This window comes from Passer montanus, unplaced genomic scaffold (genome assembly GCF_014805655.1).
Source record: "Passer montanus isolate IOZ18808 unplaced genomic scaffold, ASM1480565v1 scaffold45, whole genome shotgun sequence".
NCBI lineage: Eukaryota > Metazoa > Chordata > Aves > Passeriformes > Passeridae > Passer > Passer montanus.
In genome coordinates, this window is record NW_024369373.1 from 6,362,130 (window position 1) to 6,385,585 (window position 23,456).

The 23,456-nt window shown below is 40.3% G+C and overlaps 1 protein-coding gene across 1 annotated transcript; it reads left to right on the forward strand.

Annotated features, from left to right (window-relative positions):
- The first annotated feature begins 56 nt into the window (after window positions 1-56).
- MBTPS1 (membrane bound transcription factor peptidase, site 1) lies at window positions 57-23,129 on the forward strand. Its single transcript, XM_039721146.1, has 22 exons — window positions 57-280; window positions 1,492-1,749; window positions 2,179-2,382; window positions 2,752-2,862; window positions 3,975-4,084; window positions 4,454-4,570; window positions 5,774-5,841; window positions 6,634-6,736; window positions 7,438-7,589; window positions 8,524-8,685; window positions 9,194-9,338; window positions 10,372-10,560; window positions 11,106-11,278; window positions 11,894-12,009; window positions 13,938-14,094; window positions 14,875-14,999; window positions 15,397-15,474; window positions 17,382-17,522; window positions 19,817-19,948; window positions 20,427-20,553; window positions 21,205-21,335; window positions 22,337-23,129. The coding sequence occupies exons 1-22, from the start codon at window positions 94-96 to the stop codon at window positions 22,531-22,533; spliced, it is 3,183 nt and encodes a 1,060-aa protein (XP_039577080.1). The 5' UTR covers window positions 57-93; the 3' UTR covers window positions 22,534-23,129.
- Window positions 23,130-23,456: the final 327 nt, after the last annotated feature.

Sequence of the window (23,456 nt, forward strand, 5' to 3'; positions counted from 1 at the left end):
TTGATCAGCACAGTGAAAGCAACGTTTACTGAAACAGAAATGAACTAGTTTATAAAGAAGAAAATTGTGATTTGAATATATGGAATTTTTGGAATGAAACCATTTTCTTCTATGACCATGAAGTTTGCAAACATCTGGCTTGTTCTGTTTGTTATTTTACTCTGTGGCAAAAAACACTTTGGTACCAGAGTAGGGAATTCCTCTCACGAGGCTCACATATGTCCTGGATGTTCTCGTCTTACTTTGAAAGTGGAGTTCACTTCGACAGTCGTGGAGCATGGTAATAAAGAGTTAAGCAGTAAAACAAAAAATCCATGTCATGTTCATGTGTATGGCACTGATTTGTGGTGCTTGTGCAATTGTAACACTCAGGGTTTCTGTGGAAGCTCATCATCTGTTAAATTCTCAATATTCCAAAAGAGGAACACTTTCTCAAAGGTTGTTTGTTTAGCTGGAGACAGTGTTCCAAAAAGAGAAGGGAGAGGGAAACCCAGAGGGTTTTAAAAGTGAAAATGGAGTGGGAAGGCTTGGGTGGGCAAGAGTGGTGTGTTTAGTAGCTGTTTGTTTTGACCTGGCCAGTAGTATGCTTGAGGCTCTTTAATAAAATGTAACCACACAGATGGGCCTTGAAGGGGAGAGAAAAGCAAGAAGTCTCTGTGGATTTGTTAAAGAAAAAGTTTGGAAGTGATACTTGCATGGAAGGATGGCAGATAGGAGTGAAGGGAGAGGGTGGAAGGCAGATGCTGCAGCTGGGATGGCAGAGGACAGCAGTAGGACACCTTGACCTGCATCCTGTGAAGCTCTGCTGTGCCTGGGCGTGTGCAGGAGGGTGACAGAAGTGACATTCCTGTGCTACAGTGTCCCTGCATCCTGTGCTGCCTCAGGGACCTGCAGGACTGCAGTGAAGCTCTGCTGTGCCTGGGCATGTGCAGGAGGGTGACAGAAGTGACATTCCTGTGCTACAGTGTGGTGGTGTGAGCTGGAGCTGAGCCCACAACCTTAACACAGTCAGTGTGGTGGTGTGAGCTGGAGCTGAGCCTGCTGGCAGTCACTGGTGCAGATCAGGGACTGGGCTGTTGAGTCTGACTTTGTTTTCTGAGGTTGTCATAATTAGTGTCAGTAATTTCCACTAAAGCTCAGTACCATGTAGAGTCTTTAAACCATACCAGTTAAGAAGCACGCTGAATTGGCATATCAGTTTGTAACAATAAATCTGTTCCTTCACCCCTGCTCCTCTCATGTCATTTTGCTTTTCCCTAATATTTACAATTCTACCTTCCTTTCAAAGGCTTTTGTCCTATTTCTTATGTTTCCAACACTCCCACCCCTTTACATAGTGCAGAAATAAATTGCAAGCTTGTAAAAGCAGCAGAAAAGGGCCTCAAATTGTGATTATTTGTTCCAAGTAAAGAAAAATTCAGACTTTGCAATGTGAATTCATGTGTAAGCTGCTTAAACACCAGTTCTGATAAAGCTGTGCTCTTGTTCCAGAGTATATTGTGGCTTTCAATGGATACTTCACAGCTAAAGCTCGAAGTAAATTTATTTCAAGTGCATTAAAAAGTGGTGACATTGAGAACTGGAGGATTGTACCTCGCAACAACCCGGCCAGTGACTACCCGAGCGATTTTGAAGTTATTCAGATCAACGAGAGGCAGAAGGATGGAGTGCTCACTCTGGAAGATCATCCGAACATCAAGCGTGTGACACCTCAGAGAAAGGTCTTTCGGTCACTCAAGTATTCAGAGTGTAAGTTACTTTCTGTGTGCCTGCGTGGCCTTGGGAAAGTGTTCTTAGCCTTATTTCACAATATTAGCTTAGCATTACACAAATGTAAGTGTGTAATGTGTAAAGTGCCTTGCAGTTTTTCTTTAATTAACAGAAATATGTTCTTTTGGTTATAAAATGGCAAGGATTTTGTCATACGTTTGCTGAAGCATGCTTTATTTCCATCTGCAACATAGAAACATTTCTTTTGCAGCAGTCACTTACCATAGAACAGGGACCTCTGTATCCGTAGTAGATAAACTTCTACTGATGTTGATTAGAGAAATTAGATTCTCAATATTCTAAAACACTTGTTGTAACAAATACGATGCCTTAAGTTTGCATAAGAATCACTTCTATTACGGCTTTCCTCGTGCCATTTTTAATTTTCTCCATCCTAACTCTACACAGCTGACCCAATGCTGCACTGCAATGAAACCAGGTGGACTCAGAAGTGGCAGTCATCTCGGCCCTTGAGAAGAGCAAGTCTGTCTTTGGGCTCTGGCTTCTGGCACGCCACAGGCCGCCACTCGAGCCGGCGCTTGCTGAGAGCCATCCCTCGCCAGGTTGCTCAGACCTTGCAGGCAGATGTCCTCTGGCAGATGGGTTACACAGGTATGCTTGTGCTTCTTGCCTGAGAACAATAACCTTCTTGGAAAAACAAGTGAAGTGTAAGGAGAGGCTAATTGACTCGTGTGTGTTAACCTTTCACTGGCTGCCAGGTTGCAATGATTGAGAAATAATTTGGTTTGGAATGTATTGTGTATTTATGGAGTGCTTGTTTGTATGTGTGTACTTTACTTAGGGGTAAGTTCATCATGTTTGTGATCTTTGAATTTCTGAGTTGGAATATGAGTTTATGTATTACCTATGGCTGACTTGAATTGTAAATTGCTTACTACATTAAACAAAAGTTCTCTTTTAACTTGATAGACTAGATTTGCTATGGAGCTGCATCAGAAAAAGCAATGCTTTCTTTAATAGGTGCTGGTGTGAGAGTAGCAGTGTTTGACACTGGTCTGAGTGAGAAACATCCACATTTCAAAAATGTAAAGGAGAGAACAAACTGGACTAATGAGAGAACCTTGGATGATGGTGAGTTACTGTGCAGTTTTCCAGCTGGTGCTGACACTGGTGTGTTTTGTGCTTGCTGCTGTGCTGCTAACATCTGTTAAAATGGTGTATCTTGATATTTAATGCTTAATTTTGCAGTGTCCCAGGCACTTTATACTCATACCAAAGTTAGCAGGGACTATTAAGGTTCCAAAAGGGGGGTGCATAAGTGTCCTTGGAGTTGTATGTGACACTTCATCATAGCTGTTGAAAAATGTCAGGGCAAAAAGTTACTGTGCACCTGTCAATACGTTGCTAGAGAAGATGGCATTTAGAGTAAACCCAACAAAGGTGTTTTCTTTCTTACTCCTTTTCATGTTGCTGTTTCACAGTGGTACATATTTCCATACTGAAGAGGGACAGCATTTTCCTTCCTTACTTTGTAGTCCTAAACTGATCAGAGTTTGGCACCTTCCTGTAAAGATTTTCTATTCTGTATAACTGAACCTCTTTTATTTTCTACACTGTGTTCCTTTTTTTTTGTATGTTGACCCTGACTTGCCCTGACTGTGTGCTTTCACAGATTATTAACTTCATACAGTTTGGGTCAGTGAGTCTGTTGGCCATTGAATCTTCCTAGAGTTCAAAGTAGATGCTTGTATTGCTCAGGCTTGTGTGCACCTCCATAGTTTTGTTTACACAGTAATTACTTTACATTGCAGCACCTGCTTTGGATAGCTCTTTCTGTAAGTTCTGTGCCCAGAGGGTTGCTGGACAGGCAGATTTGGAGTACAGAAATGTAAGAAGTCTGCATTAAAATACATTGACTTTGAAATGAGCTGCATTTTCCAAAATACTGGTTTTTGTCATGATTTCATTGGTAGCAATCAGGAGTGGATGGACTGGACAATTAATCACCCAAGTTTCATCAGCTGGTTGTCTGGCTACAGTGTGCTGCAAATTCTGTCCTCACTGAACTTGGTAGCAAAATATGGTTCAAAAAGACTAGGACTGAACCCAGCACTTGTGGTTTGTTGTAAAGTCTGTTAAATGTATGTGATTTTTGCTATAGGTGTTGTTCAGTGGTAAAAATTCTTGGCAATGGAATTCTTTGTGTTCTAATGTCTTATTTTGTTTCCTTCTCATGCTTACAGGTTTAGGCCATGGGACTTTTGTAGCAGGTGTGATAGCCAGCATGAGGGAATGCCAGGGATTTGCTCCAAATGCTGAACTGCACATTTTCAGAGTGTTCACTAATAATCAGGTAGCTATTTTACATGTGTTTCAATTCCTGCCTTTCCAGGTTAATGCTGTAATAATCCTTTCCTTTGGGGGTATTGCATGCAGTCATAAATGTAGACATTGATAAGTGGAAAGGATACAGGTTTCTATTTATAAATAGAACTGACAGATTTCTCTCAGTTTCCATATCTGGTGTGTTTTTCAGAAACAGGATATGGAAGTCTTACCTGTATAATGGAGTCACTTAAATGTACTGAATGCTAGAAATTTAAGACCATTGTCAGTTTTGTGCTTTATTTTGGTGTTGTTTTTCCTCTCTGTCTAAAGTCTGCATTGTCATGAAATCACAGACTTTTTCTAATGGTAACTTTTTCCCCTCTTTCATGCATAGGTCTCATATACATCTTGGTTTCTGGATGCTTTTAATTATGCAATTTTAAAGAAGATAGATGTACTGAATCTAAGTATTGGTGGGCCAGACTTCATGGATCATCCGTTTGTTGACAAAGTTAGTATGAGGAAATGAAGTGGGCACAATGTTTGTATCTCTCACACAAATGCTGGACTTGCAGAGCTACTTGTTTGTGTCTGGTCCTGTTGACAGATTCTGTGTTTCATTTGTGTGACAGAAATTTTGTACAGTGTACAGGCTTTTAGGAATATGTATAAGGAATGAGTTAAAAAAAACCCCAAGCACAACGCAGATGTTCATGGAGTTATGGAAAGTAACTTTAACAGAATGCTTGAAAATTACTCCCAAGCAGACAACTAAAAGGACCTTTTATATGAGATACTTAACTAAAATCCATTCTTGGTTGTTGTTTTTTTTAATCTCTGCATGGTTAAATTATTTAATGGTAAAAAATATGTACGACATGATTTTAGTGAATTTAAGAACAAATAAGTAAAAAGTGCAGGTAGTTGATTCAGCTGTGTGCTAAGAGATTTGGTTCAGGTTAAGATGGAATTAGTTTTTTGTCTTTGTTAATGTCATAGTTCCCTGAATGTTTGGCCTGGCCTTCAAAAGCATTAAGAGAATTAATTCACTTTTCAACTAAAGGACATAGTAATTCTTTGTAAAGGCCAGTTAAGGGGTTTGAAGCATATAAGTTATTCTTTGTTGTTGTTGTTTTTGGGGTTTTTTTGTTTTTTTTTTTTTTTTATTGAAACCTGCATTGAAATTTAATTTGACAGTGACTTCAGTGTGCTCCCCAGAGCACTGCTGGAGGGGATTCAGAATAACTACTTGGCTTTGTCATCTCCAGTGCTGTGTAACACACCAGAGTTTTTCCTTTGGTGTAAGAAGATTACTGTCAGGGCTGAGTTATTGCTAAAATCATCTTAGGAAAGTTCAGAGCTTAATACTGGATATATAGTGAGATGTATCTTATAAGGCTCAGAAAGAGGTTATGTTTTCTGTTGGAAAAGTCTCTTTTTTGGTGTCAGAGTCTTATTGTAAACATTGTTTTTTACTTTGTCATCTGCAGTGCTGTGTTACAGACCAGAGTTTTTCCATTGGTGTAAGAAGATTCTGTCAACAATATTACTGTCAGGGCTGAGTTATTGCTAAAATCATCTTAGGAAAGTTCAGAGCTTAATACTGGATATATAGTGAGATATATCTTATAAGGCTCAGAAAGAGGTTATGTTTTCTGTTGGAAAAGTCTCTTTTTTGGTGTCAGAGTCTTATTGTAAACATTGTTTTTTGTAGGTTTGGGAGCTGACTGCCAACAATGTCATCATGGTCTCTGCTATTGGCAACGACGGCCCTTTATATGGGTGAGTGTCAGCAACTGCTTCAAAGGGAACTGGCTGTGGTGTGCTGTGGGTTTGGAAGTACTTGTGCTTGGTCAGAAGTTTTCGCTCCTTTTTTTCTCTCTAATCTTAGAAAGTGACTCAAGTTAAACTTTTTCCTGTCCTTATTACTTGCATTTTGTGAAGTACTTAACTAAATGACTTTTTCTTTGAAACAGTGGAAAGTCAGCAGAAGAATGGCAGTGCTTCCAGCTGACATTTCTCTCTTAGTGTGAGCAGACAGCTTTGGGTGCTGATCTTGGACTTAAGGAATATAGAAAGGATCAACCCAGAACAATTTGTGGTGTATTTCTAAAATAAATGCCTAAAACCAGGCTTTGTTTTGTCTTCAAGCTACATGATTTGATAGTTACTGAGTTTATAACTGCCTGATAAGTTGCTGTCACTTGTGAAGTACAAGTATGTGACAAAAACCTGATGGCAGCACTTCTGTTACCAGCATAAACTTATGATTATGTCTTGGTTTTTTGGGTGTTGTTTTAATTTTATAATATTCCTGTCTCATATTATATATGTCTCATATATTATTCTAGGACTCTGAATAATCCTGCTGAACAAGTTTTGTTTTGTCTTCAAGGTACATAGTTTGATAGTTACCGAGTTAATAACTGCCTGATAAGTTGCTGTTACCTGTGAAGTATGTAACAAAAAATCTGATGGCAGCGCTTCTGTTACCAGCATAAACTTATGACTATATCTTGGTTTTTTGGGTATTGTTTTAATTTTTTAATATTCCTGTCTCATATCTTATTCTAGGACTCTGAATAATCCTGCTGACCAGATGGATGTGATTGGAGTAGGTGGCATTGACTTTGAAGACAATATAGCTCGCTTTTCATCTAGGGGAATGACCACTTGGGTAAGATATTTTCATGGTGGCTGCTCACATTTGCAGCCAAAATAAGGGTCTTGGAAGGACAACCTTTTCTGAGTGGGCAATCCTATGTTGGAGAAAAGATTTCATCAGAGATCAGAATAGTTAGAAATTCTAAGTCTATAAGCAAGAAGCTTTTCAGGGTTTCTCATATTAGTCTTGACTATTATTGACATTTTTGATGAATTTAAAAACATCCACTTCCTTTTGATTGATGGTGATGACTTGTCTGTGTGGTTAAATCTGCAAACATGAAGGCCTGCTCTTGTCCTTCAGTTGAAGAATCCTAGGATTTCCAGGTGCTACATGTGAAATGGCACTTACTTGCCTGTGGAGCTGAGGGGTTCTTTTGCACACATGATGTCAGATGAGCTTGCACGGTGATCTTGATCAAGGGTACTGTCACATTCTTCTGTTTGTGTAACCAGTAATCAGTGTGGTGCTCATTTGGTCAGTGGTTTCCTGCTTAGCAGAAATGCTGATCAGCCTAACCTTGAAAAGTTGGGAACTTGTCCTAAACAGCTTGAGTCCTTCTTTGGCTTAGTTGCTATTCTGTTATGCTGAACCTCAGATAATTTGGTTGCTAATTTTACTTCTGAGTGACCTGCAGTTAATTTAAGTGCCCAAATGAAGCCATCAGTGTTCATTTTACATTAGGGCAATAATCCTTTTGTTTTCTTTCACAGGAGCTGCCTGGAGGTTATGGCAGAGTGAAGCCTGATATTGTCACTTACGGCTCTGGAGTGAGAGGGTCTGGTATGAAAGGTGGCTGCCGCTCCCTCTCTGGGACAAGTGTGGCATCTCCTGTGGTGGCAGGTGCTGTCACGCTCTTAGTGAGGTAAGTCTTGTATAAGAACCTCTAGAACGATACTAATCAGTAGGGTCATAAAAGTCTCTATAAAGAAATCCATCAAATAAAACTAAGCTGTGTTTACGTGTAGGAAAACAAACTTGGAGAGTAAAATCACTGTTGTTCTGCATGAGACGTTACCTTAGCTGGCTATCTCTATATTTCATGAAAAAACTTGAGAACTGTTTTGAATAATAGTTAGGTCTTTGGGAATATAGTTAGGCAGAACAGTACTATTTGAGACATTACCTTATCTGGCTATCTCAATGTTTAATAAAAAACTTGAGAACTGTTTTGAATAATAGTTAGGTCTTTGGGAATATAATTAGGCAGAACAGTACTATGAGACAATTTTGTCACATTTTTTAATAATTTGGAATTGCTCCCTTCTGCCAACTGTTGTAAAAGAGTAGCTGCTCAAAGTAGGCACCTTTAGTAGGTAATTATTTATGTACTTGTAAATTTTATAGGATGCAGGGTTTTTTGGGCATTATCCTGTTGGGTAAGTCAGCTGTTGCACACTGAAGAATTTGAAAGTGGGAACTGCAAGTCCATACCTTTTGTTTGTCATAGCTACTCCATATGGATGAGACAAACCTTTATTTGAAGAATATGCAAAAAATTCAAGGTCGTCATCATATTTCCTCCAAGAAATGGTGTATTTTTGTTTGAACAACAGAGGTGTTTTACCCCCTTGGAAGGCAAATATTTTATTTAGCATATAAAGATACTGCCCTGATTGTAATGACTGCTGGTCCTGGAGCACATTGTAAGGAGAAAAATTCATGTATTGTTAGAGAAATATATCAGAAACTTGTCCCTCTTCTACATTAGTATCATGAGAAATCAAGCAATTATAGACAAATATGAACAGAGAATGTTACAGCAAACTGATTTTGTGGTCTATTTATTTCTGTTTCAGCACAGTTCAGAAGCGTGAAATGGTGAATCCAGCAAGTATGAAGCAGGCCCTGATTGCATCAGCACGGAGACTTCCTGGAGTCAACATGTTTGAACAAGGACATGGCAAATTGGATCTTCTAAGAGCTTATCAGATCCTCAACAGCTATAAACCACAGGCCAGGTTAATTTTAATCCTTAATTAATCAGTGGTACAATAGAATTTGCTCTTTTGTTTAAGAGAGCAGGTGGTGCATGTGCAGCTTGGTTGAGCAATCTGTGCTTGTGCAACAGTGAGGATTTGCACAGATGTTGCATAATCTCAGGTATGAATTTTGATCAGAGAATGGATGAAAAGTCATGCAGCAGTGGAGGGGATGATCCTTTTCTCTTGTAGCCTTTGATGTTATGAATAGTGGAAAAGGACTTAAATTTTAACTTTTGAGAATAAGGACCTTCTCCCTGAACTAAGGTGTTTCCTTTTTTTGTATGAAAATCTTTCCACAAAACTTAAAATAAAAAATAGGAAGGGAAGATGATTTTGGGGCATGTTTGGGAAGTGAAATGAGAGCTTGGTAAACTATGACTGGCACGGTTTATCTGAAACTTTTGTGGTTATGTGTAGTGGTACGTTCTTCTGTTTATTGTTAATTTTTTCCTCTTTAAATTTTCCCTCCTCTGTCCTGCTGTAGTTTGAGTCCAAGCTATATTGACTTGACTGAATGTCCCTACATGTGGCCCTATTGTTCTCAGCCCATATATTATGGAGGGATGCCAACTATTGTTAATGTTACTATCCTAAATGGCATGGGAGTCACTGGGAGAATTGTAGACAAGGTAAGTATTAACATTGTTCCAAAATCTGGCTGGTAATGTTGCTAAAACCTTCCCAGAAAATACTACTTTAGCTATGAGTTTCATGGAGCAAACCTCACTGCTGGGAGCAAGAGATGCAAAATGTTTGATTACAGGGTGCACCCACATTGGAGGATTTGTCAACCTGAGTTGTCTGTAAGTTTTCAAGCAATGCATTGGTTTCAGGGTGTGTAACATTTTATCTTTGCAAAACCGGTTTGAATTAAGAGGTGCTTAGAGATGTCTTTGTATTCTTTAATAGCATTTAAAATCTTCTGGACAGACCTTCTTGTTTTGTTTTTTGTTTTCATCTTGGAACCTAAATGATCTCAGTAAAGCATCCTGACACTAAATTAAGCCTTTTCATAGGTCAGGGTGTCCTGAATGTATCAGTTTAACCAGGCTCTGCTGCCAAACCTGTTCTTTCACACCCAGGATGTTGAGCGTGTTGGTTGGCTAGGGAGGCTTTTAATGAAGTGTAAATGTAGAATAGATTTGAGAATTGATACAAGTTGAAAAAGACACCTCTCCTGTAACTCCAGCCAATGTAAATGAGCCTAATTGTAACATTTTAGGGTGACTGTAGTGGTTTGTTTTAGATTCAAGCTTACATTACAGGGCACTGAAGCTCTTGTCAAAGGTCATTATCTTATGGTAATACACACAGCTGATGTAATTGGCCTGTGTCTGTTCTACTGTTAGCTGGCCTTGTTATCTAAGGGAAATCTTGTGCTCTCACCAATAAATGTTTGCACATGATCTCAGAATGTTAAAGCAGGGTCACTAGGGCAGCTTCTCACAGACCTGCCTCTGGTCTGGGTCATTGACACTGTCACAACTGGGGTGATTCACTGACACAACACCAAACTTTGGGGCTTGGAGGGTATTTTTAATTTGATGTAATCTTCAGAAGAGCTAATATTTGTTACTTCATGCAGAGGAAAAGGGCTATGTGTGCAAAAAGTAGTATGATTGCAAAGTGTGTTACCAGTGTTCTGTGTTCTTCATTTCACAGCCAGACTGGCAGCCCTATCTCCCCCAAAATGGGGATAACATCGAAGTGGCTTTCTCCTATTCCCCTGTCTTGTGGCCTTGGTCTGGATACTTGGCAATTTCCATCTCTGTAGCCAAGAAAGCAGCATCTTGGGAAGGCATTGCTCAGGGTCATGTTATGATCACAGTATCATCCCCTGCAGAAAATGAAGTAAGTTCTGTGCATCTTGGATTTTCTGGGTGAAGAGTTATCTAAACTGTTTTCTGATACACAAATACCTTGGTTTTAAGAGTTTGCTCTAGCCCTGTCATTTGAAGGGTAAGTTAAATTTGGGTCAGGAAATTACAGAGTACAAATAATGTTCTTTATAACTGAGAGCAAATTGCATATAATTTAGAATCAGGAAACCTCTCTTTGGGACCAGCATCATAATTTCATTTGTTTATTGTGGATTTTAAGTAATGTATTTTGAAAAAGATTGCCTGAACCATGCTTAATTGTTCCTGAGAAACTTCTAAGATTTTGAACAATTAAACCACATCACAGTTTTAACATATGTTAAGTATTTTACATTCTGAGCATAATTATAAACCGTTGAGTGCAGAAAAAAATACTGCAGCATTTTAGGGCAAAAGTAATCTCTTTGGTGACAAAAAGTAGATTGGGTCCCTCCAGTTTTTTGGTCTTTTACAATCCATGGTGAACTGATTGCTGTGGGGAGAAAGGATTTCACTGCAGTTTGTTCTGTCCTTCAGTCTAAGAATGGTGCAGAGCAGACTTCAACGGTGAAGCTTCCAATAAAAGTGAAGATTATTCCTACTCCGCCTCGTAGCAAACGAGTCCTCTGGGATCAATATCACAACCTCCGTTATCCACCAGGATACTTCCCCAGGGATAATTTGAGGATGAAGAATGATCCATTAGATTGGTATTTATCTCAGGTTCTATTAAATCAGTATTTCTTGATTGTGTGTTAATGATATGGGATAACTTTACTGAATGCTGTAGTTCTGGCCTTTTTCAGAGGGGCATGGGATTATCTTTTGTAAGAAGTCCATGTAAAGCATTTGGACTCTATGCTTTTGGTGCAGGATTGTTTTTTGAGCTCTGTGGTTTTATTCACGTGAAATGAAAAGCTTTTAAAATGCTCATATAAGATACTGAGACTTTTGTTTGGCTTTTGTATTCTGACCTAATTTCTCACAGGAAGTTAAAGGGAGCGCTTTATTAATTGCTTCAGCATTCACTTACCAAACAAACTTGACAATTTAAAAGACAAGAAGAGACCCCTTGTCTCTTAAGGGAGACTGTCTTCAAAGACTTTGCTGATCTTTCATAGAGGGAGCAGGGAAGCATCCATAGGAAAAATCATGCAGCAGTACCTCAGTGAGGATTAACTGGGTCAGTGACCAGGATATAAGCTTTTGGAAAGCTTTTGGAGTATGCAGAGGTGGCAGGTGGACAGGATTTCAGAAAATCAAAAGTGGAAATCAGATTTCTACATGCCAGATCTAAATGTCTTCAACACTTTTCTTTTTCTAAGGAATGGTGACCATATCCATACAAACTTCAGGGACATGTACCAGCACCTCAGGAGCATGGGGTACTTTGTTGAGGTTCTTGGTTCCCCATTTACATGTTTTGATGCAAGTCAGTATGGTAAGCATGAGTTAAATGCCTTGTCCTCCATACTGTTAACTTTTTCTGAAATGACCTTTTGTTGGAAGACCAAAAATGTGTTGAGGGTACAAATGAAAATTTTGGTAGTAGAAAAATGTTTTGGCATTGGGAGTATTTATTATGTATGTGCTGATATTTAGTTGTGTGGAGTATTGCTGGGGAAGCTTGCTTGGGAGTTTAGTAGAATGAATGCAGTTTTCTGTACTTACCATGAAAAAAGAGAGGGAAAGCCAGCCTCTGAGTGGGTTAAAAGCTCCTCAGTATTCAGTCTCACAAAGACAGAACTGTATTTGCCAAAAGGTTTTGGCACAGTCAAAATGAAGCATGACCTGTTTAACAGAATAGAATCAAAGGTGTCCATCCTGGTTCTTTTTTTATGTTTAGTGATCTTTGATTAGATAAAAGAGTGGATAAAGTGTTCATCCAACCATATGTGATAGCAAAGCAGTATCTGGTTTGTTTCTGTGTTCATCAGGAAGGAAATTGGATAGCTTGGCCAGGCAGGGGACAGAGCAAGCTGTCTGTGCTCTTTTCTGCTTCCATATGCCCCTTGTTTAACCATGGCATGCTGAAAAACCCCTCTTCTGTTTTGGGCTGGGCTGTGTTTCAGTGCACTGTGAGGTGAGGGTGCATTCTCCCGAGTGCCAGTTCTGGGACTGTTGCCAGTAGTAACCTTTTGTTTATCTTGATTCTTCAGTGAATATCTCACCACTGCTTTTAGGTTCAGTGGATGTACACATGGATACATGAATGTTAGCCCTTAAAAAGTAGCAAAATAGCATTTCTTCTGAGAGCACTAGTTTTGTAATTAATAGAGAGCAGCGTTAGGGGACTTCTCTCTCCTCTGATTCACCATTGTGTTGTACCTCATGTGACTGTAGTTTGTTGGGCTTTCAGAATTTCCTGAAGAAGAAGTGAGGGGAATAAAACTCAGTGATCTGTGGTCCATCTGCCACTTGTCCCTAGCTTGTATTGTTTTCACACTTGATGAAAGAGGGTGCACTCTGTCCCGTTTCTACAGGATCTTTATCAGAAGGCTTTCCAAATGCAGACTGCCTCCACTTGTGGAATTGGCTTGGTTGCAAGGAACTGTGAGACATGGGGCTCACGGTGGTTTATCAGATTGCTCAGGGTATCATCCTGTCAAGATCTGTGTTGTCTTTGAGGAAGGAAATTTCACCACCTCTCTGGGTGATCAGAAAGTAAAGAAGCAAAAGGACTGGTATTTATAAGCAGTCTGAAAACAACCATGTTTTCAGAGAATAAAAGTATATTTTTCAGGTTGTGTTTTTTTCAGTGGTACAGAGAAGGTTGTGCTTGCTTCTTAACAAGAGTGGCAGAGGGTTGTGTGAAAGTGGCAGTGGTACTTTAGTCAAGCCTACCAGAATGCAGCTGTAGTTTTCAAAGGATGAATCAAACAATGTTTCAGACTAATTGCTGCCTACCTGGCTGCCAGGCTGCAGTGGTGAGGGGAGTGCTGTTAGAGCTGGAGCAGTGGAAAAACCTCCTGACCAGGCTGCATCTGCATTAGCACTCCAGTTTGGATCAGTGGTGAATCCCCTCATTGTCCAGCTGTGCCACAGTTTGGCTCAGTTTATGGAGCATTTGGGTGACACAAAACTGCAGAACACACACCTGACACATGTGGGCATTCAGTTCTTGAGACCACACAAGCAGCAGTCATAAGGAACACGCTAAAAATTTCATGTGCTGCCAAACTAATTTTGGGATATGTTTGTCTTATGTTTATCATCCTTAAATATGACTTCATTAGATGAGCTGTCAGAGCACATGGACCAGATAACATGAAAGTGTGCATTTGTCTTGGCTTCTGTGTGGGTTGTGTGAATAGTGGTAATATCACAGTGACCAGCCTGGAGAACTCCTGTTTCTGCTTTTACACACAGGGACTTTGCTGATGGTGGACAGTGAGGAAGAGTATTTCCCTGAAGAGATCACCAAGCTGAGGAGGGATGTTGATAATGGACTTTCACTGATAGTCTTTAGTGACTGGTACAACACATCTGTGATGAGAAAAGTCAAGTTTTATGATGAAAACACAAGGTACTGACTTATTTCCAAGTGCTTTGGGAAATAAAATGCCATAGAATTGCACATATTACCCTAAAAATCCCAAATGAGTCCTGTACTTCAGGACTTAGATGTTACCTGTAAGAAGGTGCTACCTTAAGTAGCAGAACTGACCTTAGGCTACAGCTTAAGGAGCATAGCTGCCCATTTTATCATGATTGTGGAGGCCTCTTTGGCACTGTGTTCTATTTTTAATGCCAAGAAAAACATTTACAATGAAGAGAAATAAGAAATTGGAGACGAGACCAACAAATGAAAATGGACATGGTTTTACTTTAGGGGAGCAGAATAGAAAGTAATTGTGCATTGCAAGAGTATCACCAGGTCATATACCTGTTACTGAAATTACTGCATGTTATATTGCATATAAAGAAAAAATGTCACATTTTGCTTCTTCATAAATATGAGAAGCAAGGTACATGGCTGTTATTTTTACCTCAGCTTAGCCAAACAAAGAGCATATGACTGAATTTCTTTCTAGTAAATTGAAGTTGTTCATGCAGCTGAAATGTACTGAGAACTTTTACATCAGTGTTATTTAACTTTAACTCAAAAGCAGTGTTGTCAAAGACAGCTGCTCGGATGTTAATGAAGTTAACATCCATGGAGTTAATGAAGGCTTTAAGATGAAGTTCATTGTTTAAATGGCTTTGGAAAAGTCTGGATGCAGGAGGACATGTGACCTTCTGTTACCCAAACTCTAGGAGTATATTTTGTATACTAATAAAGAGTGTTACACTGTAATTTTTACAGGCAGTGGTGGATGCCTGATACTGGAGGTGCTAATATACCAGCTCTCAATGATCTGCTTTCTGTCTGGAATATGGCCTTTAGTGATGGGCTGTATGAAGGAGATTTTACCTTGGCAAGTCATGAAAGTGAGTACTGGAGTCCATTGCCTACACAGGCTACAGTGGGGTGTTTGGAAAATGGTTTTCTGCAAGTTTGAGGTTGAGCAAGAGTCAAGGGAACCACTCAGATTCAGTGAAGAGAGTCTCGTAAATGATTTCTTAAATTATTTCTTCCTTTGTAGACTTTTTCATGGTATTTGATTTAGCTTTTCAGTTTAAAAAAAACTCCTACATTGAAATATTTGGAAAGTGTGTAAAGGTGAGCCTCTGAAAGCTGTGCTTAGCAATGCTTTCTCTGCAAATACATTGGTCAAAATGTGCAGATTCAGTGCAGTGTTCCTGGGAATGTTCTCTGCTGGGTTGTTGGGTAGGGAAGGGAGGGAGTGTCATTTTGGTCTGACAGCAGTTTGGTGATGTCTTCCAGTGAATTACGCGTCAGGGTGCAGTATTGCAAAGTTCCCAGAAGATGGCATCGTCATTGCACAGACTTTCAAGGATCAAGGTATGAACATTCTGGTCCTTTTTCCGTATTTTGAGTAGAATTTGGGGTCACTGCACAAGCAAAGTTGCAAAGTCTAAAGGTCTAAAAACAATAAATGCAAACCCACCTTGACAGGGTAGGTATTTTTGCACTTTCTCATTTTGCCTAGAACATGTAGCTGATGCCTAACAAGCAGCTGTAGTGTGACAATGTGCATACAACACTTGGATATTGCATTATTTAATAATTGTTAATTATTAAATAATTAAATAATGCAATATCCAAGTGTTAGATGCAGCCCTGCGTTGTGATTGCTGTATGGAAACATGATCACACACGTGCATGTGTGTCTGGAAGGGGAGGAGTTGTGTTGTAATTGTTACTTGTTGATGTTTCTGGTAAGTTTCAAATAATACTGAAATATATCCCCTTGCCATATTTAGCATGAGTGTTGTGGTGATCTAAGGATATAAATAAGAAAAATTTTAGTAGACAAAATGTCATCAGTGAAACTCTTGTAAGGGAAAATTTTATGCATACAGGATGCCTGTGGTCTCAGACTTGAGTGCTCTGTTCTCTGTGCATTTCCATTTTCTTTTATCATAATGTCTTTTCATTTGGGAGAGGGTAACTCAGAACTGTAATGGCAGCAGGCAGTTTAAAAAATAAATCTTGTGTTTGATGAGCTTTTAGGAAGTGCTGTTCAGGAGTTGCTGGTTGACGTTTCTGGTAAGTTTCAAATACTACTGAAATATATCCCCTTGCCATATTTAGCATGAGCGTTGTGGTAGCTGTGGTGATCTAAGGATATAAATAAGGAGAATTTTAGTAGACAAAATGTCACCAGTGAAACTCGTGTAAGGGAAAATTTTATGCATACAGGATGCCTGTGGTCTCAGACTTGAGTGCTCTGTTCTCTGTGCATTTCCATTTTCTTTTATCATAATGTCTTTTCATTTGGGAGAGGGTAACTCAGAACTGTAATGGCAGCAGGCAGTTTAAAAAATAAATCTTGTGTTTGATGAGCTTTTAGGAAGGGCTGTTCAGGGCTCAGTAAGCAGAGCTCTTAGGGTGTTGCAGGTCAGGTTTGTGCAGATGGGTGAAGAGTGTTTGAGTGTGAGAGCAGAAACATGCAGTGCTTCTGATACAAGTCAGCAACTGCCAGAGAAGATCAGTGAGTTCATTGTATTTTTGACTTGGCAGAGGTAATTACCCCATGGAGAAATTCTCTGGAACAGTGGAGCTCATCTGTGTGAGCCTTTTGGAGGAAAGACAATATCCCTGTATGCCAATGACTTACATATTTCCTTATGTGCGAGAGAGAAAGACAGAGTGTCAATTTGACAAGTAGCCTGCTGGACCTGCTTTTTCTGTTGAATCCTTTTCATTGCAATTCCTGAGGCAGAAGAGCCCTCTGGTTTGCTTCTGCTATCTAAACAATGTCTCAAGTAAAGGGGATAAATTTCAAATACAAATATGAAATTTGGCATTATTTTTTCTAATGGATATAATTTTAGGAAGGAAAGGTAGGAAACCTTTAACCTAAAACCAGCTTTCTGTAGAATTCTGGAGAAGGACAGAAACAATATAAAGAGCAGAACATTTTGATTTTAAACATTTTGCTGAAGATGCTAGAATTTTTTATTCAAGGTTGTTGAAGATAATCCAGGTTGTGAGGTGTTTGTTTCTTTCTTTGGTGGAGAAGAAAAAAAATTTATTGTCAGTAGGAAACTTTACAATCAGGGTCTTGGAGCAGTATTAATTTTTATCATAACATCATGGTGGTTTTTAAAACTTCTTCCAAAAATGTGTGACGTGGTGTGAGGCATTGTTGCGTTTGTCAGCTGGAAATGTAGGCTGTGTTGTTTCATGGGTAGATTGATACTGACGCTCTGCAGGCTATGAAATTTATTTGTGCTTTGCTTTAGGTCTGGAAGTTTTAAAGCAGGAGACTGCTGTAATTGAAAACGTCCCTATTTTGGGGCTTTACCAAGTTCCTTCGGAAGGCGGAGGCAGAATCGTTCTGTACGGCGACTCCAACTGCCTGGACGACAGCCACCGGCAGAAAGGTGGGCGCTGCCTGCACTCACCGCTGTCCTCTGCGCCTTCCACTGCCCCACCAGCAGCAGATGATTTCTAGGGACTCTAAATATTCCCTACAGGGGTTTAATCTCAGTTCTGCAGAGCTCTGCTGAAATGCAGTGAGGTGCATTGAGAGCAAAAGGGTGCCCCACATGAAGTAGCCCTGTGGTGAATGGAGTTGTTTACCACACACACTTATTCGTGTTCCATAAGCTTTGGGGGCTGATTTTTGGGGTGGGCTGTTTTGCAAGGGGGGGTTGGTTTGTGGTTTTTTAAAAATTTTTTGGGGTGTTTTTGTTTGCAGAAGGCACTAATAGTTACACATTCTTAATCTGAAGTTGTGAAGAGGCCATTAGGAGATCCTTCCACTTTTTCCCTAGTTACATCTTCAGCATGTTTATATAGAACAGTGGATTTTATCTTTTGAGTTTGCACCTCAATCTGCCTTGTTCCCTATGCAATGTTTCCTGTGAGGATTTATGGTAATGCTGAGTGTTTCAGTTGTGCATTACTACTTTCAGGTTATCCTACTTTGACACCAGCTGGTGTAAACATGTCAGAAAGTAGGAACTTCCATTTGTTGTTTGCAGCTCTAGGTAGCAGTTGTGTGAGTTGTGTGTGTGTTTTCTGTGGCTCCCAGAGGAGCCATGCTCTCTGCCTAACACTATGGCTGATTCTTAGAAAATCTTTTTTCTAGCAGTTTGCACATTTTTAAGAGGTTGCTTAGGTTTCTCATGACGTGTAAAGCACAAGCTGGAAGATCTATGGCTTGAGGGGAGGAAGATAATCCAATATGTGAAGTCTTTTTCTGCATTTCCACTGAACAGAACTGAATCTTCCTTTTGTGATGAAAAGTACATCTATAATTTTTTAAGCTTTTGTCACTGACATTTTAAAATACTACATTGTGCAATCCATCCCTTGGCTGATTTATTTAAGTTTAAAGGAACTTACTGCCTAAGGGAGCTCTCCATTTGTAGCTCATTTCTCTTTCTACCATACATTCTGGGGTTTTTTAAGAGTTCTGTGATTTTTCCTTATCTGCCTTTGGGTTGCTTCCTTTGAGTTGCCCTAACACCTGCACATTGGTGCCTTAGTGCTTGCTGCAGGTTATTGAAAGCACATAACAATAGAGAAGATACATAGCTTTAAATTAAGTAATAGAAAATAATGCTCTGTGACCTCCCTCATACTGTTAAATTCAGTGTGACATCTGAAGCAAGAAAGAGTGGAATGCTCTAAAGAAATCCTTTAAAATTAGCTTTTAAATTGTGAACCATGAGCTGTGTCTCCTGCAGAGACATTGGTGGCTTTAACTGAGGAAAATTCCTAACATTTGTGAATATAAATCCTTAAAATCTGTTTGACCTCTTTGAAAAATCAAAGGTGAGGGTTTAAGGGACACTGGGATTATGAAGATTAACTCCCATTCCCAGCCAACTGTTCCTAGGGGCAGAAGTTCTGAGAAAAATGCTTTGCTGTGTGGTGGAAATAGCTGATAAGGCATTGTCCTACTCCTGCTTTAGAGCTGTGATGTGAACTAGCTGGAGTGCTTGTTCCTTAGGGGTAGCTCTGGATTAAGGTAGTAATAATTCAGGAGAGAATCAAAGCAAGGGATCATGAGCTTTTGAAGTGCAAAATAAACCATGATCACTTGTATTGTGGTGTTGATTGCCAGCCTGGCCTGTACCTCAGCTGCTGTAGGTTATACTTGTACCTTTAGCTGGGATGTATCCAGAATGATTCTCCTTTGTTTGTTTGTTTATTTTTTTAAGCTTGAGAAAGCAAATGAGTCATATCCTTGCACTGTAAAGACTGCCTTGTTCTTACTTTTTTTTTGCAAGGTATTTATTTTGTTCTTTCAAAAGAATAGTTGGTTCTCCATTTCCCTGTTAAAAATTATACCAGAAACTCAGAGCTTTCTTTGCTTCCACTGAAGAACCTCATGATTTTTGTCAAAACATTGATGCCTTGTGCAACCTGGAATTCCTGTATTCAAAACATTTTCTTGTGTTTTGCTCCCCAAAAGAGCCTGGTTTAGTACACAAGGGACAATATTTTAAGATGGAACAGTTTAAGGTTGTGTTTGTGTGTTGTAGGGAAGGTGGGGTGAGTTGAAAGTTGCATCTTTCTGAAAGTGAGCCTAGAACTTCAGGAGAAAAGCAAGACCCAGCAAAATAGATTGTAACTCTAAATGTCATTAAGGCCTTCTTAGCAGAAAGATAAGCCATTTAAAATGTGGCATCATGCATATCTTGTTTTGGGGCTGTGAAATCCACAGATTGCTTCTGGCTGCTGGACTCCCTGCTGCAGTACACGTCGTACGGGGTGACGCCGCCGAGCCTCAGCCACTCGGAGCAGCGGCAGCGGCCGCCGTCGGGAGCCGGCTCCTCGCTCCCCGAGCGCATGGAAGGTGAGGGAGCCTCAGTGGCACAAGCTGGGGCACTCACAGGGCAGGAAGGCTGGGGCAGATCCCTTGAGTCACGTGCCAGCAAGGTGGGTTTGCTGTGAGCTCTGCAGTGTTGTGCTGTTTTGCTGGAAGAAAGCACATATTGCAGGGTTTTGTTGTGATTAGACTGAAGAAAACGTTCTTTTCATAGAGTAGGAATGTTCAGATGCCTGGTTCTGTAGGGTGGCATCCTAGTTACTAGCTACAGAGCATTATAAAATGTTCAGTATTATCTCACATGCTGCCAGAAAAACTTAGATTAACTGCTGTGGTAGATGCAGACTCTTACTGTTTTACGTTAGTTCTGATATTTAGCTGTGAGTCCTCATTACTGTAAACAGCTCCTGGTTTACAGCAGCACTGTTTAGCCCAGGGTCAGTGCTGGTAGCTTTTATCTTGCCTGTCTTTGGGTAAGCCAGTCTGTCTCTGCTGTGAGTTGCAGGTAACCATTTGCATCGATACTCAAAGGTGCTCGAGGCTCATTTGGGAGACCCTAAACCCCGGTCCCTTCCTGCTTGTCCTCACCTGTCCTGGGCCAAACCACAGCCTTTGAATGAAACTGCCCCCAGGTTAGTATATGTCTTTCTTGTATAAGAAGTCTCAATTTTGAGTTCAGCTGAAAAATAATTTGTTCTATCTGCTTTTGAAAGGGACAGCTGTAATGTCTTTTCCTAGAAAAATACCATATTGCAAAGAGGAAATAATGATTAATGCCTCTTCAGTGAATAACTCTGACTCACCTAATAGCTGCACTATGAAACTCAGGGATTTTAAAAATAACTTCACAAGTCACTGTTGTGATTGAGCAATTCCAACTTTGAGTGAACAGTCTTGATGAAACCCATCATCATTGTGTGCCTTGGAAAGAGTTTTCTGAAGCATCTTCTTGGGCAGCTCTCCTGGTGCTGCCTTCTCTTGTGCCATTTGTCAGTCCCTTGAAGGAAAGTGCTCAGCACATAGCCCTTGTTGATCTGCTGGTGGTTACTTTTGGAAGTCTGTGTGCAAGGGAGTTGTTTGTAAATAGTTACTAATCTAGGTTGTGTCCCTTTGATGTCTGAATTTAAATTTGGAGGCCTGGAAACTGCAGAACCTAAAGAATGGGTCCAGGCTAGTAAGTTATATGTAGGTTATATAGGTAGTGTCACTTTGTATGTTCCTACAAGATTCCTTGCATTAATGAAGTAAGTGGGTAGACACCTCTGTCTTTCAATTTCTTCTAGCAACCTTTGGAAACATCAAAAATTGCTGTCAATTGACCTTGATAAAGTGGCACTGCCCAGTTTTCGACAGAACCGACCCCAAGTGAGACCATTGTCCCCCGGAGAAAGTGGAGCATGGGACATTCCTGGAGGTAAATATTGAAAAGTTTGAAAGTTGCTGGTTTGGTTTGGCCTTTTTGCATAAGCTTTGGAAAAAACCCAAAACACAGCGCAGCCATATGAGAGGCCACTCTTTATTTTCAGTTGTGAAAAACATGCATGTAATACATGGCTGTATTATCAAAGGCTGTCTGATGAAGATTTTTTTTTTTGTATATGAATAGTTTGTTGAATAGAAAGTGTGCATGATATACTGGGAGGAAGATCTTGGTGGGTGCATTTTGATAGTTGAGGTTTGTTTGGATGCTGTTCAGTCTGATGGGTCAGCAGCAGCCTCTGTCCTTGGGACTGTGACCACATACCCACTGCTAATTAAAATTCCTTCTGTGAGTGCACAAAAGCAGAGTCCAGAAGAGTTTTGTCAGATTAGTGCCTTAGTTACACTAAAAATTCTGTCTAGCACTCAGAACAGCTTTCAGGTGGGCAGCTCTCCTTCACAAGATTGGCATTGCAGGCTGAGCTGGAAGCAGTTGGAAAGCCTCGTGTGTTCTTTTCCCAGTCTGAGCTGCTAGACCAGAGACACCTGTAGAAATGAAGGGTTTGTTTCTCTAGCTCATCCTCACTGTATGCACAGTCTCTGGAGCAAGCAACCATGAAATCACTTTCCTCGTTCCATCAGGATTTGAATTACAGCAATTACTTAGTAGTAAGATTATGGTCAAGTGTCTCCATCTCTCTTCTAATGCAAAACAGAAGACTGTTGTTACAGAGGAAATCTGGGCAATGCTTTCATGTGCCCGAATAGGTCAAGGTGGAAATGCTGGTGCTTTCCTGTAAGGTTAGCATCCCATCTGATTTTCACTAATCGGTCTGCAGCTGTTAATCTTCCTGTCTGAAATGTAATCTGATTAATGGCTGCCTGGGCTTTGAACAAGAGTTAGGGGCAGGTCCTCTTGGTAGATGGCATTAGCACCACAAAGCCATCGTGGCTCACGTGGTAACTGCTGCCTTCCAAACCTCTTTGCCTCTCCAGGTATAATGCCAGGCCGGTACAACCAGGACGTGGGACAGACCATTCCTGTCTTTGCCTTTCTCGGTGCCATGGTGGTCCTGGCGTTCTTTGTGGTGCAGATCAACAAAGCCAAGAGCAGGCCAAAGAGACGGAAACCGCGCGTGAAACGGCCGCAGCTGATGCAGCAGGTTCATCCACCAAAGACACCTTCTGTGTGAAAGCTCTGCCTTGCCAAAGATGACCTCCTGTGACTGCTTGCTTTCCAGGCCGATGGATCCAGTGGAGGTGCAGCGAGTGTGCACCTGACATCATCTCATAGTCTTTGGTTTGTGGAGAGAAAAAAAGAACCTCAGCTGATCATCTGTACATAAAACTGCAGCTTTAAGCAGCTGAAGCCACCAAAGACTTGAATACTGTTTAAATGGCTGCTTAGTCACTACATATCCCAAGAGGGGGAAAATGGACCTTTTTTTTAAGCTGACCAAACTAAAATTTATTTGTTTAGAGGCTATTTTCTATATTTATTGTTGGGGAGGGCGGGGGAAAAGTCACTTTAAGGACCTCTGCTAAGGAAAAACAAGTGCATTTTTTTGGATGGAATGCAATTTTCTAGAATGGTTCTATGCTGAAGAGTATAATGTATGCCATTAAAGGAGGAAGGGACTGAGAGAGACCAGTATAAATCAGTGAGGCATACTCCTGCAGTTTATTTTTATAAAGCCAACTACCATGACATTTTGTAATTTTTGGTCACGATTTCACCGTTGTTGGTGAAGCAGATTTTTCAATAAATATGTTATCTATATGAAGCAAAGACATTGTGCTAAGTGGCTCTTCTTTCCACTTGCAGTCAAAGAGAGCAAATTGCTGGGTAGAGATTTTCATGTCACCTCTCTTCCCACCACATCTTTGTCCTTACCAGCGGTATCCAAAGTTGCAGACTTTCTTTTGGAGCACTAATTGGGCAGTCATACACACAGTGCTTGCTCTGAGAACTCTTGCACAGAGTTCTGGAAACCTTCAAAACTCTGCAGCACATGATAAGGAGAGAGCTCTTGAAGAGCTGTATAGAAAACTGTCATAGGAATGGCACCTAGCAGCACTATGTGGTGTCACTGTCACAGAGATGAAAACCCAGTCT